Here is a 16,398-nt window from a genome sequence, read left to right on the forward strand (position 1 = left end):
ATTTTTCATTATTGTTATTCTTCTTTATGACAGATATTATAGATATCTATTGGAAGATCGCGGAACATTGAAGGCTTCTTCAATTTAGTTACATTTCTTGCAAAATCGGTATATCAATTTGTTTATTTTTTTGTAAGGAAAAATGCAGAAAGTATCTTCAAATATTCTATGCCCAAATGATGACCTGTCGGCAGTCCTAGAAATAGGATACAACTCTGATTTATCGCCATTTGTAATAAACGAAGAACCGCGGGTCAATAAAGTTTATTATAGTTAACGCACTTGCGAAGAAAGACAAGCTCGGAGAATGCGGCCACTACAACGATCATTGTCGTTTAATAAACTTATTAACTTATAGTGGCAGTCTCACTGCACTGTTCCACGCGGATCTGGCGCCACATTGTGAAAGTAATGATTTCCTAGCAAAAAGTGGAATAACGTCATGGAAACTTATTTTCGAGACTTGTGGACGAGTGGCTAAAAGTATTGTATGAAATAGCATAAATTTGAAAGATACATTTATTTGTGCAAAAAATTTTTTATGTTGGTTAAAACATTACAAAAGTCCCGGAAGTAAAATTGGTGCAAATAATGTAAAAATGACTAGATTTCTGCTCATCATGACATAAAAATTACCTATTTTGCTACCGGGGAATGGTGGTGTGGACAATCATGTATTATAGGAATAGGATGATGAGTGCAAAAAAGAAATAGAGGGGGAGTGTGGAGGAAGAGAGAAGGGAAAATGTTTCGGGTGAGGATGGTGTAAGCCAGAGGATGATGACCTGTTTAAATGATCAGTAGAGCATCTGCTAAATAGATGATACGTCGTTGGTGTGAGGAAGTTTATAAGTCTAGTGGGCTCCTCGGGTCGGGGGACGACCGATGGGAAATGAAAGACAAAGTTGGAGTTGACGGCGTTCGAGAGAAGACGATTCCGTACTCGTAGTCGGTAGATAGTAGTGACTCCTGAGACTGAATAGACGAACCGAGGACATAGGAGAGAAGAGGATACTTCGGTGGGTGAAATTGATGGATTGAACGGGGCTCTTCTTGCCGCTTCTTGGCTGCCCTGAGGAGCAGTTGCGCTTTACCAATGTGGCCAAAAGTCCACGTGCTCACAGCTGCTCTGCTGCTCGTTCAGTTGATCCTCATCGACCAAACTCATTTCCACCAGGTTTTCGCTGCCAAAACTAATCACAAAAAACGTGTCAGGCCAGTACAAGACCAACGACAACCTGGAAGCCCTGACTACTCTGATTATGCGTATTATGATACTTATGATGAATACGAGGAGAAAAATGGTGAGTTCAGGCTTATTTAAAAATTAATGCTAATAATTAAATTAACATGTAATTTTTTTTCTCATTCAATTTCTAACAAAAACGAATCTGTTCATTGGAAAAAAAAATAAATTGCTACACTGGGAAAACCGAATGAATTTTGAGAAACGTTTAAGGAGCTTAATACTTTGTCATTCGCTTAATGATTAAACAGCGTGCTAACTGATTCAACATAGTTACAGAATTGTTCCATTTCGTCAATTTTCCATGCTGTTTCAGTGAACTGGTTCGTTTAAGGGGTTAAATAGTAGTAGGACGTGACATGTAATCTCTCGTCGTCTTTCTTTTTTCCCTCGAATAAAATGGAGCAATAGTTCTTAGCTTTTTTTGCTTGAACGTTATATTTTACAGTGGATATAGTAAATAATTATTAGGTATATTTTATTATCAATACAGAAGACCGGAAGTAGCACAACAAACACCCAATTAATCTCTCTTCAAATTGATCAAATGAAATTAATCGTCTCATCCATCAATTACTTCCTATATCATTTACATAGTATAATTGAATTCTCTCGATCAGCTGAAAAAATGTCGTTATTGATTCGTCTTCCTCTTATAGATTACGATTGCTAAATGTTTCTCACGCTTACTCTATATTTTAGAAACTACATCTCATTCGCCTCTTCCGGTAACAACGTCAATTCCTGTCTACAGTTCAGCCAATATAGGTACGTTTTTTCAAAGCTTTTATAAAACCAACTATTAATTACTCAATAAAAATATAACCACTATTTTATAAAGGATCTCCTTCATATGTTTCGGAAAATTATGAAGATCACGTTAAGTTGACAACTCCACGATTGCAGCGTGGTACGTATTTCACTTAGATCTCGCATATAAAAACAGAATAAATACTACTACAGTCTTTTTACCAGAATTTCTAGATAGATCGTTAACACCGGATAATCGAGACGATTCGGTAATTCAAACTTAAAGAAATGATAACTTATATATTTATAGTTCAAACAGTTTTTAATAAAATTGACTGATTCACTTTAGACGTCGACTGAAATTTTACCCGGAGAGAGTAATCAGTATGCCAGTATTGCAGGTCCTCGTGTGAGTGTAGTTTTGTACCATTTTATAAAACTGTCTTATGTGTGTGTTGGGATTAAAATGGTTAAACAATCATAAAATTTCAGGGTGATCCTGGACGTCCTGGCGATATAGGCAGACCTGGTGATGCAGGTTTTCCTGGGCAGCCAGGAACCCCAGGAATTCCTGGACCTCCAGGCCCCCCAGGCCTTGTACCTGATGTAATTTTAATATTAGATATGACTTTGTTAAAACCAGTAAAATGTTTAAAGTAAAAGAATAAATTGGTTTTAGGTATCACTGTATTATCAGCAATTGGCATTATCTCAAGCAAGTGGGGATAAAGGACCATCGGGAATAGCATCTCCCGAGGCATATGGATATATTCAGGCTCAAGTGGGTCCAGTAGGTCCTCGTGGACCACCAGGTTAGTACGTTTTACTTTTTGAGGACAGTAGCAAATGAACTTTATTTACGTATTTATTTAAAGGTGCTCCTGGAATACCAGGCCCACAAGGATTTCAAGGAATACGAGGAGAGCCTGGTGAACCTGGTAATCCTGGACCTACTGGAGCACAAGGCCCACGAGGTTTACCTGGATTGCCTGGAAAAGACGTATGACAGATAAATTACTCTGTAAATATAACTACGACACTTTGCAAAATATTATTGTTTTCATTAGGGAGAAAGTGGAGACGATGGAGAAGCTGGACCTCAAGGATCTTCTGGTCCACCAGGACCAAGAGGCTTGCCTGGAATGCCTGGTCTGCCAGGGGTAAAAGGTCATCGTGGCTTTCCGGGTCTGGATGGTGCGAAAGGGGAGCAAGGATTATCAGGAGAAAAAGGGTCAGCCGGAGGTCCAGGACCAATAGGATCTATTGGACCGATTGTAAATTTTCTTTTATTCCTTATAGTAATACTGTTTTTTTAACTGAACAATTTGAAAGTTTTATGCATCTTTTAGGGACCTTCGGGTCCACGAGGAGAACGAGGAAGGGAAGGATCATCTGGGCCACCAGGATTGAGGGGTGTAGATGGTATTGCCGGACCTCCTGGCTCACCTGTAAGTTTACGAAGAAAAAAAAATAATAATGAAACAATTTAAGCAAGAACAATGATATTATTTTTTACTTTAATTGGTATAGGGTTCACCAGGGAAATCAGGACCTCCTGGTTTTCCAGGTAGTTCCGGAGCAAAAGGAGATCAAGGTATACAAGGACCAAAAGGAAGCCAAGGACCTCAAGGACCACGAGGTTTTAATTTTCATTTAAATATAATTGCATTAATATTTAGAAATGTTACAACAATAGAATAAATGAAAACGACTGATTATATTTTAAAGGTGAAGCAGGCCGACCAGGTCAACCTGGTGAAACGGGACCACAAGGTCCGCAAGGTAAAGATGGAACGTCCGGAGAGAAAGGATCTGTGGGTGCAACTGGATTGGTTGGTCCACCTGGTTTCCCTGGAGCTCGCGGTTCACCGGGTGAAGCTGGTAATCCAGGTATACCTGGAAGCAAAGGAGCACCTGTACGTTTCATATACGATATTGTGCATAATTTAACTTATATCTCTATGAGTATATGCATTATAGGGGTTTCCTGGTGAACGAGGATTAAAAGGTGAAAGCGGGACGAAGGGTGAATCGGGAAGTCCTGGACCCAGAGGTGTTCCTGGTCCTCCTGGAAATGAGGGTAAACGAGGTAAAAGGGGAATCCGTGGACCTATTGGAGCTCCTGGACCCACTGGTGAAAGAGGTCCGCCTGGTCCTCATGGACTTCCGGGACCAGATGGACCTATCGGCCCAAAAGGCCAGAATGGAGATCGTGGTTTAACTGGAAGTATAGGACCCAAGGGAAATACAGGTGATCCTGGTCGTCCTGGTTCTCCAGGATTACAGGTACATTACAACTACGGGAAAGAAAAATATTTATGAAATTTAATGCACTAAACTTTTAAAAAGGGACCCAGAGGTATAGTGGGTCGACCTGGCACTCAAGGAAAACCAGGAAATCCTGGGGAACGCGGTATTCAAGGTGCAGATGGGAAGCCTGGTGAACAGGGACCTCCAGGTTTACAAGGATTACCAGGACCATTAGGACTATCTGGCGAGAAAGGTTTTCCTGGAGAACCTGGTAAAGATGGTGAACCAGGGAATCCAGGACCGCCTGGTCCAAGAGGAGACATAGGAAAAGATGGTGCTCCTGGTCCATCAGGTCTACCAGGTCCATCAGGACCGGATGGAGAAAGGGGCCAGCCTGGTCCTATTGGGCCAAGAGGATTTCAGGTAAAATGCATTTTTTAACATTTTTATTGAAAAAGCTCTATTATATATTTTAATAATGTAGGGTCTTCCGGGGCAATCTGGTAATCCGGGAGAGCCAGGAAAAGATGGACAACCGGGTGTACAGGGAGCCCCAGGCCCACCAGGTGTAATCGGCAACAGAGGAGAACGAGGGTTTCCTGGTGACCGTGGACAAGCTGGAGCACCTGGGTTACTGGGACCAAGAGGCGAGCCTGGAACTCAAGGACCAGATGGACCACCCGTAGGTTCTTTCCACCACAAATAAATAACTTTGGATTATATAAGAGTGTACTATAATTTTATAAAAAAGGGATCGCCTGGTCCTAAAGGCGATAAAGGAAGCATTGGATCTTCGGGAATAGTAGGGCTTCCGGGAGTAAGAGGACTTCCTGGCGAGCCTGGTATCAAGGGAGAAAGAGGAATGATTGGACCAGTCGGACCAGAAGGACCATCAGGTTGACTCTTCGTATATTTATATATATATACACTTCAAAAGTTTCTGAGATTACAACGGTTTCATAAACAGGTCGAATTGGAGAGCGCGGTCCACAAGGACAAGTTGGCCCACCAGGTCCTCCAGGCGAACCAGCAGAGAGGGGTGATCCTGGACCACCTGGGTCAACTGGAGAACCTGGCGCACCAGGCGGTGTGGGAGAGAGAGGTCCACAAGGACCACAAGGACTTCAAGGCTTCCCCGGACCTACGGGATTGTCAGGATTAACTGGCCTTAAGGGAGATCGTGGATATCCTGGGTTAAAAGGAGATCAAGGGAATCCTGGACCAGCTGGTAAATATTTGATTAATGGAAACACACTCTTAAATTAATTTATACATTTATTGTGATATCTTATTTCTCATATTTTAGGTAACCCTGGTGAAATTGGCTTAACTGGCTTGACTGGATTAACCGGGGCTAAGGGAGGTAGAGGAGAGCCTGGACCGAGAGGAGAAGTTGGAATTATAGGACCACCTGGACTTCCAGGATTGATAGGACCTGCTGTATATTATTTTTCGTATAAAACTATAAAATTATGTGTTAAAGAAATTTAAGAAATGATTATTTTAGGGTCCACCTGGTGCAGGAGGTCCACCGGGTTTGATAGGCCTACCTGGAATTAAAGGAAATTCTGGAGAACCGGGAAGACCCGGCAGTCCCGGTCCGATGGGAGTTTCTGGACCGCCTGGTATAGATGGTTTTAAAGGAGAGTCAGGATCGGAAGGGCCTATAGGACCAGCTGGGCCTCAAGGACTTCAAGGTTTGCCAGGAGAAAGAGGATTACCAGGTCTACCTGGACCAACGGGATCGATAGGAGCGAGAGGATTACGTGGTGCACCAGTAAGTGGTAGTCTATTTTTTATATTTAATATTTTTATCTTAATAAAAAAAATGTATCAAATAGGGCGAAACAGGGGCACCGGGAAAACCAGGACCTGAAGGTCTCACTGGATCTCCTGGATTAATTGGTCCTAATGGGCCACCAGGTCCCTCTGGAGAACCTGGCCCGGAAGGACCTGCTGGCAAACCAGGAACACCAGGAATTAACGGCAGACCTGGTGATAAAGGGCCACCCGGTGCATCTGGCTCTCCTGGATCATCAGGCCCACCAGGATTACCAGTAAGTTTAAAAAATTATAGTTTCGCACTTTAATATGTTATTCATTTTAAAAATAATGTTTGTTTAACAGGGACCACCAGGATCATCAGGTATACCAGGATTAGCTGGAGAAAGAGGTCCAAAAGGGGAGATGGGTCCTCAAGGTGTAGAGGGTCAAGCGGTAAATTAAAGCATTAAACAAATGAAATTAATACAGTTTTATTTATTATTCTTTTTCATCGATTCAAGGGACCTAGAGGCAAGCCAGGGCCAATCGGATTGGAGGGACCAAAAGGAGATCGTGGTGAAGAAGGTCCAAAAGGGGCAAAAGGACATCGTGGTTTTAATGGTTTGCAAGGTCTACCAGGAGCTCCAGGTATTCCTGGCGATAAAGGTGCTCCTGGTATTCCAGGAATACCAGGAAAAGATGGTGAAGTTGGTTCCAGAGGTATCCCTGGTAGGGATGGAGAACCTGGTCCAATTGGACTTACTGGGAATCCAGGACCAAGAGGACCTCCCGGCGAGGAAGGTCGTCATGGGCAGGCAGGACCACCTGGTCCACCCGGTCCTCCGGGACCACCGGGCGAAATTGGTTTAGGATATGATGCTGCCTCATTAGCAGCTCTTTTAGGTACCCTAATAATTAATGACTCCTATTTTCTTTTTTAATCACATTGAAGCTTATCGTTTGATTTTCAAGGACAAGGTCAAACAAAAGGACCTGACCCTCTCAGTGGTGATGAGCCAGCCAGAATCTTCGGAAAAGATATGACGGAACAGGAGAGAAAGGAATTAATTACGAAAACTTATGAACAACTGAGGAAATCTTTTCAAAAATTGGTAAAACCAGATGGTGAGAAAAATTCACCAGCTAAAACTTGCAGAGATTTATTTGCTGCTTATCCAGAAAAACCAACGGGTAAGATTTTAATAACAGATTATTTTTTGAAATTTTGCCTAATACTTTACTACGTTATAGGAGAATATTGGATTGATCCTAACGAGGGGGATACACGAGATGCAATTTTAGCATTTTGCGATTTTGAAAAACAGGCAACTTGCATTTTACCTCATCCATCGCGTTCTGCAGATGTAACATATCTGACTGATCAACAAGAAACTTGGCTCAATGATATAGAAGGAGGCATGAGGGTAAAAATATATTTTAATTTTTAATTTGTCTTGAAAATAAACGCAATATTCAAATAACAATGGTTTGACAAAGTATATTATTATATTTTTAAGATCAACTACAAGGCAGATAGTAATCAAATTGGATTTTTACAATTATTGTCCAAACAAGCTCATCAAAATCTTACATATCATTGTAAGAAATCTGTAGCATATTTTGACTCAGATCATAAAACATACAGGAGAGGTTTGAAGCTATTAGCTTGGAACGATATTGAGTTGACTCCACGTGGAAATCAGCAACTGAAATATGAAATGCTAATAGATGAATGCAGAGTATGTCAATAACTGTCAAGTTTGCAATGTTGGAAATAGATATTATTATAGTTATTTACTTTTTAGACACGTCAAGAAAAATGGGGCAAGACAATCATTTTATACGAAACAAATAAGCCTACCAGACTTCCTATACTTGATGTGGCTCTACGTGATATAGGGAAACCTGACCAAACTTTTGCTATTGAAGTTGGACCTGTATGCTATTCTTAAACAAAATGACAATGCTTAATAGTAGGTTTTATACTCACATATATTAAAATATAAAGATAGATTTTCAGCACTCTTCAAATATATACTCGTATTAATTTTGCAATTAAAATAATGGCCTGTATTGTTTAAATTAAAGTTACTTCAGACTAATACGCCATAATACTAAATATTATACACAATTAACATAAGTGCTCTTCACTGCCAAGTCATTGTTAATTTAAATATATTGCACCTATATATTTTAAGTGATTACATAAATATAAGTTCAACGCTTCTTTTTTTAAGGTAATCATAACAATAATTATTAAAGGTACATTACTTTTCTCTATAATGTCATTTATTTAGTTAACAAATCATAATCTGTAAGCAAATAAATGTTAAAAAATACAATTATTAAAAGAATGAATTATTATTATAAAAGGAGTCTCTGTAGAGAATATAATAATATATACCTAAATTTAAGTGAAAATTATTTTGTAAATCGATATGCGAAGAGTAAATAATGCATTAATTGAATTTTTAAGGTTATATAACAATATATTAAGAGTTGGCTTACTGAAAAAAATTTAGAGAAAAAAGCAAGTGACGTAATATAACATACTACACATAAAAAACAGATTTTTGTTTACAAGTGGAAACCTTCGAATAATCGATTAAAGGTCACGTTAAGGTTGACTTGACGAGGCGCGTTTGAGCATCTGAAGTTAAATTCTAAGAATTTTACGCGCCATACATCGTAAAAACGATCGAATGAAAAAGCATCAAAGTTCAAATTATTCAATGGACAATGGAAGGCTGAGTTTTACACATACAGACACAAATCGTATACATAATACATTGCAACATGTACAAGCAGATTTACAATTTGTTCATTTGTTCATCTGTGAACTGAACAACTGAACTGTTGTGACTGGTGAATAGTTCAACAGGTGACAGGTGACCATGGCAGCGTGCGTGATGCTAGTGACGCTACTTACATGCACTTCACCTACATTGACCTACACTACTACGGCCGCATTGATTAGGTGTGGGTGAGGGAAATGAAGCGGGAAGTGGGGAGGAGGTCGCAAGAGGAAAAAGGAGAGGAGAGCAAAGGCAGAAGCAGAGGAATGTCAGGCCAGGCAGACAACTGTTCAAGGCAATATCTCGCACGAGCTGGTTTGGTTTTTGTGTAGTTCAGTTCAGTAAGTACTTCACCACTACTTCGGTTAGTTCGGTTCAGCTGAATTCAGCTCAGTTCGAGTTCAGTTCAGTCGCGTTTTGATCGCGCATCAGGAAAGGTCGAGGTGTTGGATAGCCTAACCTGACTTTAGCAGAAATTAAAATCGCAAAGCTTATTTTACGGTTCCACCGACTACCAAGCAACATAATTTAACGACAGCTTAATCAAGTGTAGTGGTGATATGCAACCTTTTCATGCACTGTTGACCTATCAGTTAAATGTTTACTAAAACCGAGCGCTTCTTTAGGATTATTGATCGACGACTCAATTTCTACGTCCTCCAAATTCTGCGATTCTCAGGATCATCGCTAATTTTTTGAGGTAAGACTTGAATAAATCGAGAAGAGATTTTGGTTAAACATGGTACAATAGATAGATTTTCATACAACAGTTTCAAGATCGCGTAGAACACGCTTATTTTCTGTATACTCCACATTAGGAACAGCGTGGATTACATTACTTAGAATCCGGGTCGCACACATATTTTTTTTATCTTTGATTCTGTTAGCAAATAAAATGCTGTTCGTAGCTACTTTAATCTTTAGCGCCGGTAGACTCAACGGGTTTCCTTCACTCTCTTTCTCTCTCTCTCTCTCTAACACTGAATATAAACAAATAATTATTTTTTGCCCACTCTTGTAACTTATGCAGCTGGCGGCTGTTGTTCAACAGAATAATATTTAAGATTGACACATTTGCACGATTGTTAACATATTGAGCAAATTCCGTCTTGTTGAAGCATGTTTCAATACCAACTTGTTTTTATGTAAAATTAGATGCGAATCGAGATATATTGCAGATTTTAGTAGCCACGTGTCTTTCCCCCGTTACGAAGGAGTGACTGGAGTGGCTTTATCACAAACGTAAAGTACATAAAGTGTTACGATACTACAATTCCGCAAATAACTTACGTCCAATAAATAAGAATCAGCAAAAATATCTTATAATGAAGACTGATATTGGCAACTTGAAGTTTTTAGACCAATTCAAAGAATAAAATCGAGGATCAATCAACTATAGTAGTCACTGCTGAAATTTTGATTTTATATCAAAGCATGGATATAGAACTGGGTGACAGGCGCCTCGGTGTAAAGTGTGACGGTTTTATTTAAATTGGTGATCGCAGCAAATTTAATTGAACGTATAAAAGCACGGAGAATATTCTCGTGGGAATGGCACTCGTTAATCAGTGCCTTTTAACTTGTGGGTCTCCATAGGAAATACTTGCCGATGACAATGGGGCTCTTGATCTCTGTTTATTAGCAATATTTAAACACACCAGCACGTACAGACACAATTACGTTTTCCTATTGAATTTGAATCATTAATTGTCTCGATACTTCATGGGAAATATTTGTTACTTGAATCGTCTTCGCCTATAGAATATAATTATTTGCATTATTCGATCTAATTTCGTGACACAAAATTCTTTCCCGTGTACTTGAGCTGTGACTTCTATAAACAATCTTTAATCTCGTTTCTGATACATAACCGTTCAACAAGGAGAGGTTTATGTGTAAGATGGATGGTTTACCAGCTGCCAATAAATGATTACAATGCCTAATGGAAATTTACTAGGTCCATGGGTTTGCACCATTTGATGTAAAAGGGTTAGGGGAACTTGACGATCAAGTAGTAAACTGTAGTAAACCACCACGCAATGTTGCGCAAGCACGCGGCTATTCTGGTATTGCGTCAGTGTAAATTTAGAGTTTGAATGCACAGCACCGGTCTCTTCTGCTTAATAAGTAAGGCTTGTGTTATTTTTCAGTTGACGACTCATTGGACTGAATACCAAACGTCTTCGAGTTGGGAACCGATCGAGAGAAGCGTCATTGTTGAATAGAAATATCGAGTGTGGGGAACTTTACTTTTTTCGCGGTACAGGAAGTATGAGGCAACGACGACCAAACGAAACTGTCGCCATCTGAACATTTATCTGGATACCTATTAGCTACTCTATTGAAAAGGAACGCCATCCCTGCGAATTTTCAAAAGCGACCTTTTTGAACTAGGGTGTCGCCACTGAGGTCCTTCTGCTCTCATTGGTTATTATCGAGTGGCGCTAATTTTTAAACGGTCTTTCAATCGGATCATCTCTCAATCACATCAATCCTATCTTCTTGACAATTTGCACGAATCAAGACAGAATGGCCCTTTTTCGGAAGTTCAACGGTGAGTATTAAACGATCCTGCTAAGCCGGAAATTCTTTATTTATTTGAAGCGGCCAGCAGACTGAAATGCAAATATTGTATCGTCACTCGTAATACATATTCATTTAAATAAATTCAATCGATTTGTGTTAGCTTATAGTCGCAGCATTTGTTTTTATTGAAATATGTACATAAACGATGATAGAACCAACATTTATACATTTTGAAATCGTATAGCTAGTCAAGCATCTCCACAACTTAGAAAAAGGCAGAAATAAATTATATAATAAGCGATTAATTATAAAAAAATCAAAGAAAAGTTGTGTTGTAATTAGTAATCGATTAAATAATGCGCGTCCTATCTCTTAACCCTTACAACGCGTGACATTAACTTAAAATATTCTTTTCATCCTGTGCTTTATATTTGTAATCTGAGGTTTTGTTATTATCAGACGCCACCCTCACCTCCCCACTTCCCACACACATACTGCAGATTGCAAAAATAGATTCAACATCGCATAACGCGTATCTGTAAGTCATTTGCAGGAAGGTCGCATATAACAGGGGATTTCTCTTTTCCAGAAAAACTAAAATAAAACTAATAAAATGCGATTTAAGCCTGCTATTTAATGTTTCTAGTTTTCAAACAAATGGAAGAAAAATCTAGATAAATATCAAGAATAAACTAAATAAAATGTTATGTGTTCGTGTTTGTTTACTTTTTTTTCACTATCACAATAACACTTGACCCGCGAGCAAATTTACGCTATTCAATGGAATAAACACTTGTATTGTGCTAGACTGATATGATACATAATATAAGGTTCAACTCAGAGTATATAATTTATGTTTCGTAGAGTATTTGCAGAAAATTAAGATTACTCTTGGAGTTCGTCGAATTTCTATATGATCAAATTGAGTTGAAAATTTGACAATTCTTTACAACACACAAAAAAATATTTTGCAATCGTCCATGAGTTATCGAAGTTTCTAGCTACCTCGCTTTTATAATCACATAAAAATTCAATGAGCTGCATTCGCGTTTAACTTTATTTTCTATAATAATAATTATTCTTCTGGGCCTCGAATTGTTACGTAAAGTCACAATAGCCTTAATCATAATTATCCAAAATAGGGTCACGGACATTCTTTACCCTGTCTAGACACGTCATACATTTAATTATTTCTATTTATTCCATTCAAATTAAAGCCACACTGCGCTTCATGATTTTTAAGTGCATTGGTTTGCATAAATGACTCTAAGAAATAGCGATTGTTTGCCGAAAATAATTGATAGCTAGGCAAATTTTTTCTGCAAGTACTTGGAAAATTTCAATTCTACTCGAAACGTGTTTTGTGCAGACAGTTTACTTCCTACATAATATTATGTCTGAAATTATCTCTTTGGCAGATGTACCGAACGTCATCGATTCGCAAAACGTTCCTTTCCTTTTTAATCATTATTACTACTTCCTAGTAAAATTTGTTCTTTTTTTTAAACATTACCCAGCCATTCGTACTCATAGTAATAGTGATGACCAGTCACTTTGACAAGAAAACAATAGTGAAATCAGTCGAAGAATAAAAAAAAGGCATAATTTTGTAGAAGAATAGAGAAATAGTCTGATTTATGTAATGATTCTTTTAATATTAATTATATCCTAGTTACAAAATTATATTTTTGCAGAAAAGATACCGCGGCGTATGGTCCTCGGGGTGATGATGTTCCTGGCATGTATGTTTTCATACATGATTCGAACTAATTTATCCATCACCATCGTTGCCATGTCAAAAGCAGTTAGCAAGGATGGAAAGACAGGACCTGCTTGTACAGTTGCTTTAATGACGAATAAGACGGTTGAGCTTAAAGACGTTAGTTTTCCATGTTTTTAAATATCCTTCTTATTCTTGTCTTGCATATTAGTAAAAAAATCTTATGTTTTGAGAAATATCAATGTTTTGAATTATCCAAAAATTCTGCCGACTAATCATACTGAATCTTTGCACAGTATGGTGAGCGATTTGAGTGGAACCAACACGTTCAAGGATTCTTACTGTCAGGATATTTCTATGGTGTCCTTCCGGCCAGTGTACCAGCCGGTCTTCTTGCCGAAAGATACGGTGGTTCTAAAGTTGTTGCGTAAGTAGGATTTTTTTTTATATTTTTTACCTCGGAGAAACGACAGAAGCAAATGAGTTTGTGTAAAATATTAGAGGTAATAGTGGAGGAATAAAAGTAAAAAATATTTTTGTATTTTAAGTTTTCTATTTATATTCCAACATTTTCCTACAGTTGGCTGTGACGTAATAACGTCAAAACGTGTGGCGAGATATTAATCAAACATTCTGTATTCTAACCGCATAGATTCGCTACATTAATTCCTGCCTTGCTGAATCTTTTGATGCCACTGGCTGCTGGGTTACATTATGGCTTGGTTTTTGCACTGCGATTCTTCATGGGCTTCTTCGGAGTAAGTTTCATTCTTTCAAATTCACTGGAGCACAGTCTATTTTTTAACTGATCCGTTTTGATGAATTTTCGTTTGATATTTGGGGTTCAGGGAAAAAAAAATTATGAATAATACACTTTCAGGCTGCCGTATATCCGGCGCTACATGCTATGATTGCCAGATGGGTACCACCCAGTGAAAAGGGCATGTTCGTTTGGACAATGCAAGGTAAAAGATGTTAATAATATTTTTGTAATAAATTAAATAGGATTGCGAATAAGGGTTTTACCGATTTTTAATTCTTTTAGGCGGTCCCTTTGGCACAGTCGTGACGTTTTCTCTGTGTGGTCAAGTCATTAGTGCGTTCGGCTGGAAAGCCTCTTATTACGTAACAACATCACTAATCTTGATTTTCTGGGCTTTATGGGTATATTTAATTCATGATACTCCTGATATACATCCATCAATCACTGACAAGGAAAAAGCATATATTAAAGAGCAAATTGGCACTACTGTATCAAAGCAAAAGGTTTGAATTTTCACTCATCAATTTAGATGATAAAAAGCAGCGAGCTAGAAAACCAACAGTGTATTCTTCTTTAGGTCAAACTACCAGCAAGAGCAGTCTTTACTTCGTTACCATTTTTGGTATTGCTTTGGGCTCACTTTGCTAATATGTGGGGCATTTACTTCATCGCTACCAATGGACCAAAATACACCTTGGAAGTTTTAGGATTTGACATGAAATCTGTTAGTTTTCTATAGTATAGTTATTTAATTGTCGTATCTCGATGGTAATTGATAGTATCATACATCTTTAACGGTTCTTTTAGGGCGGACCTATCACTGGATTACCTTACATCGCTAGACTTGGCGCCGGTGTTGTGTTCGCAGCAGCCGGAGATTACATAAGAAGGAAGAATTTCTTGACATTAGGCTGGATTCGTAAATTATTCATGTTGTGCTGTAAGTATCGTATAAGCTTAATTTTCACGTATATTGTGTTTTTTTCATTCTCGGTCAACTCTTGTTGTTTCATTTGATAATTCAACCTGATTAAATAATTGGTTTGCGGAGGTGTTACTTGCATTTAGTACAGTTTGCGTTGTATTTACTGTTTTTAATCGTGAGTTCAAGTGAGTCACCTAATATGATAATGATGTTATATAAAGTCTCCTTTTAATAGCTCACATGGGACCTGCATTATGCCTCCTTATTATGACTTATGCTGGATGCGACTCAGTGACTGCGATTGTAATGTTAATATTAGCTCTAACATTCAATGGAGCTGCTTGCCAAACCAATTTAGTTAACCATCAAGATTTAGCGCCTAATTATGCCGGCTCTTTATATGGTATTATGAACACTTTCGGCAGTTTTCCTGGATTTATCATACCTCCAATTATTGGTGCTCTAACGAACGAAAGGGTAATTTAAAATTTGAGGAATTAAATATTTATTTTTATGAGATTCATGTTATATATATTTATTTATTTTATAGAATGGTATTGAAGAATGGCGTATCATGTTCTGGATATCAACTGCTGTTTTCACATCAGCAACAGTCTTTTTCTGGCTTTTTGGTTCAACTGATATTCAACCATGGAATAGCGCTAAAACAAATGAAAATGCATCTGACGAAGAAACAAGTATAAACGCACGCTCAAGGGGTGGGAAAGACACTAACGATGATGATGAAAATGCACGTTTATAAATTTAGTATTTTTAGGCGAAAACGTACTCATAACTCACAAAAATTTAGTACAAATCATCCAACAATCTCATTCTTTGTGCATATAATCGCTCAGGTTTTATATATTTTTCAGTAAGCAGAAACGGTACATGATAGATCCCATTTAATTGTACAAGCTATTTTTATTAATATTTTAAAGTAAGATAAACAAATTTTTCCAAGTTAATTTTTATATATCACATTAGGTCAGTAGTATCGGGTTTAAAAAATTAGGTAGACCAAAGATATGATTGAGTGCGTAAAGTAGAATGATTCTATAATGTTCTTATGGTAATTTATTATTTATATGACTTTGTATTTATGGAAAAAATTGGAGTTTTCCACTGTATATGTCAATTAAATTTTCTTAGAAAAAAGAAATCAAAATTTAATTTAGTATCGCTCATCCTCGGCTAAAGTTTGAGATTAAGTGAGCAATGTTTGAAATTTGTCTTTAGTAGCGGAACTGGGTTTTTAGTATAATGGTTTGCATTTGTTATTCCTCTTGATACTCGAGTCAATTATAAAATTCAGTGTTTAATTGCGGGTAATAATTTGCCATCACTAATTAGTAAGATTTACTTTAATTCATATTCATAATTTTCGTTTCGCGAAGTCACTTGTAGCCAAATGTTGAAAGATAGACAATAATGTGTCAATTTTTACATTTCGGGAATTAATTCAGTGGGAATTGTGGACCTATTTTATCAGATGCGTGAGTTGAGGTGCAATCACGTATCAGAACTATTCAATTGCTGCCTCCTGCAGCTCGTAGATAGATGATAAATACAAATAGGAACAAGTAGCAATAATGCAACTAATCACAGTTGTATATGATGACTGAGAAATGTAATACCAAGTTGTAAGACCAAGGGTAG

At 37.9% G+C, this 16,398-nt stretch overlaps 2 protein-coding genes and 1 long non-coding RNA gene across 4 annotated transcripts; 2 read left to right on the plus strand and 1 right to left on the minus strand.

Moving 5' to 3' along the window:
• Positions 1-1,073: 1,073 nt before the first annotated feature.
• LOC136779865 (collagen alpha-1(II) chain-like) lies at positions 1,074-7,983 on the plus strand. Its single transcript, XM_066737765.1, has 26 exons — positions 1,074-1,304; positions 1,949-2,014; positions 2,088-2,156; positions 2,222-2,265; positions 2,346-2,405; positions 2,489-2,602; positions 2,676-2,808; positions 2,872-2,996; positions 3,064-3,270; positions 3,346-3,444; positions 3,527-3,635; positions 3,725-3,912; positions 3,977-4,282; positions 4,346-4,669; positions 4,731-4,928; positions 4,998-5,142; positions 5,214-5,474; positions 5,553-5,686; positions 5,754-6,023; positions 6,088-6,303; positions 6,374-6,463; positions 6,532-6,913; positions 6,983-7,201; positions 7,262-7,434; positions 7,528-7,749; positions 7,816-7,983. Exons 1-26 carry the CDS (start codon positions 1,097-1,099, stop codon positions 7,960-7,962), a joined length of 4,509 nt encoding a protein of 1,502 aa, XP_066593862.1. The 5' UTR covers positions 1,074-1,096; the 3' UTR covers positions 7,963-7,983.
• A 104-nt stretch (positions 7,984-8,087) lies between these two features.
• Positions 8,088-8,905, minus strand: LOC136779869 (uncharacterized). The gene is made up of 3 exons (XR_010823683.1): positions 8,415-8,905; positions 8,282-8,322; positions 8,088-8,194 (listed from the first exon to the last, which is right to left on the minus strand). It is a non-coding gene; the product is annotated as an uncharacterized lncRNA (long non-coding RNA).
• A 163-nt stretch (positions 8,906-9,068) lies between these two features.
• LOC136779868 (sialin-like) lies at positions 9,069-15,901 on the plus strand. Of its 2 annotated transcripts, none has more exons than XM_066737768.1 (12): positions 9,069-9,146; positions 9,432-9,505; positions 10,956-11,359; positions 13,026-13,210; positions 13,348-13,478; positions 13,704-13,809; positions 13,932-14,016; positions 14,097-14,317; positions 14,392-14,538; positions 14,622-14,754; positions 14,975-15,216; positions 15,290-15,901. In XM_066737768.1, exons 3-12 carry the CDS (start codon positions 11,335-11,337, stop codon positions 15,500-15,502), a joined length of 1,488 nt encoding a protein of 495 aa, XP_066593865.1. In that variant the 5' UTR covers positions 9,069-9,146; positions 9,432-9,505; positions 10,956-11,334; the 3' UTR covers positions 15,503-15,901. The 2 variants fall into 2 exon arrangements, with proteins under 2 accessions (XP_066593865.1, XP_066593867.1); XM_066737770.1 differs by lacking the exon at positions 9,069-9,146 and adding an exon at positions 9,155-9,354.
• The last annotated feature ends 497 nt before the right edge of the window (positions 15,902-16,398 follow it).

The sequence above is a fragment of the Prorops nasuta genome, unplaced genomic scaffold (assembly GCF_024137725.1).
Source record: "Prorops nasuta isolate Cenicafe-Biocafe unplaced genomic scaffold, Cenicafe_Pnas_1.2 PNAS00018, whole genome shotgun sequence".
In the NCBI taxonomy this organism is placed as follows: Eukaryota; Metazoa; Arthropoda; class Insecta; order Hymenoptera; family Bethylidae; genus Prorops; species Prorops nasuta.

Coding starts and splice junctions, on each gene's coding strand:
- LOC136779868 (XM_066737768.1), top strand. CDS start 11,335: ATGGCCCTTTTTCGGAAGTTCAACG. Junction 11,360..13,025: donor CCTTTTTCGGAAGTTCAACG/GTGAGTATTAAA, acceptor ATATTTTTGCAG/AAAAGATACCGCGGCGTATG. Junction 14,539..14,621: donor TAGGATTTGACATGAAATCT/GTTAGTTTTCTA, acceptor CGGTTCTTTTAG/GGCGGACCTATCACTGGATT.
- LOC136779865 (XM_066737765.1), top strand. CDS start 1,097: ATGTGGCCAAAAGTCCACGTGCTCACAGCTGCTCTGCTGCTCGTTCAG. Junction 3,445..3,526: donor CCGGACCTCCTGGCTCACCT/GTAAGTTTACGA, acceptor TAATTGGTATAG/GGTTCACCAGGGAAATCAGG. Junction 6,304..6,373: donor CAGGCCCACCAGGATTACCA/GTAAGTTTAAAA, acceptor TTTGTTTAACAG/GGACCACCAGGATCATCAGG.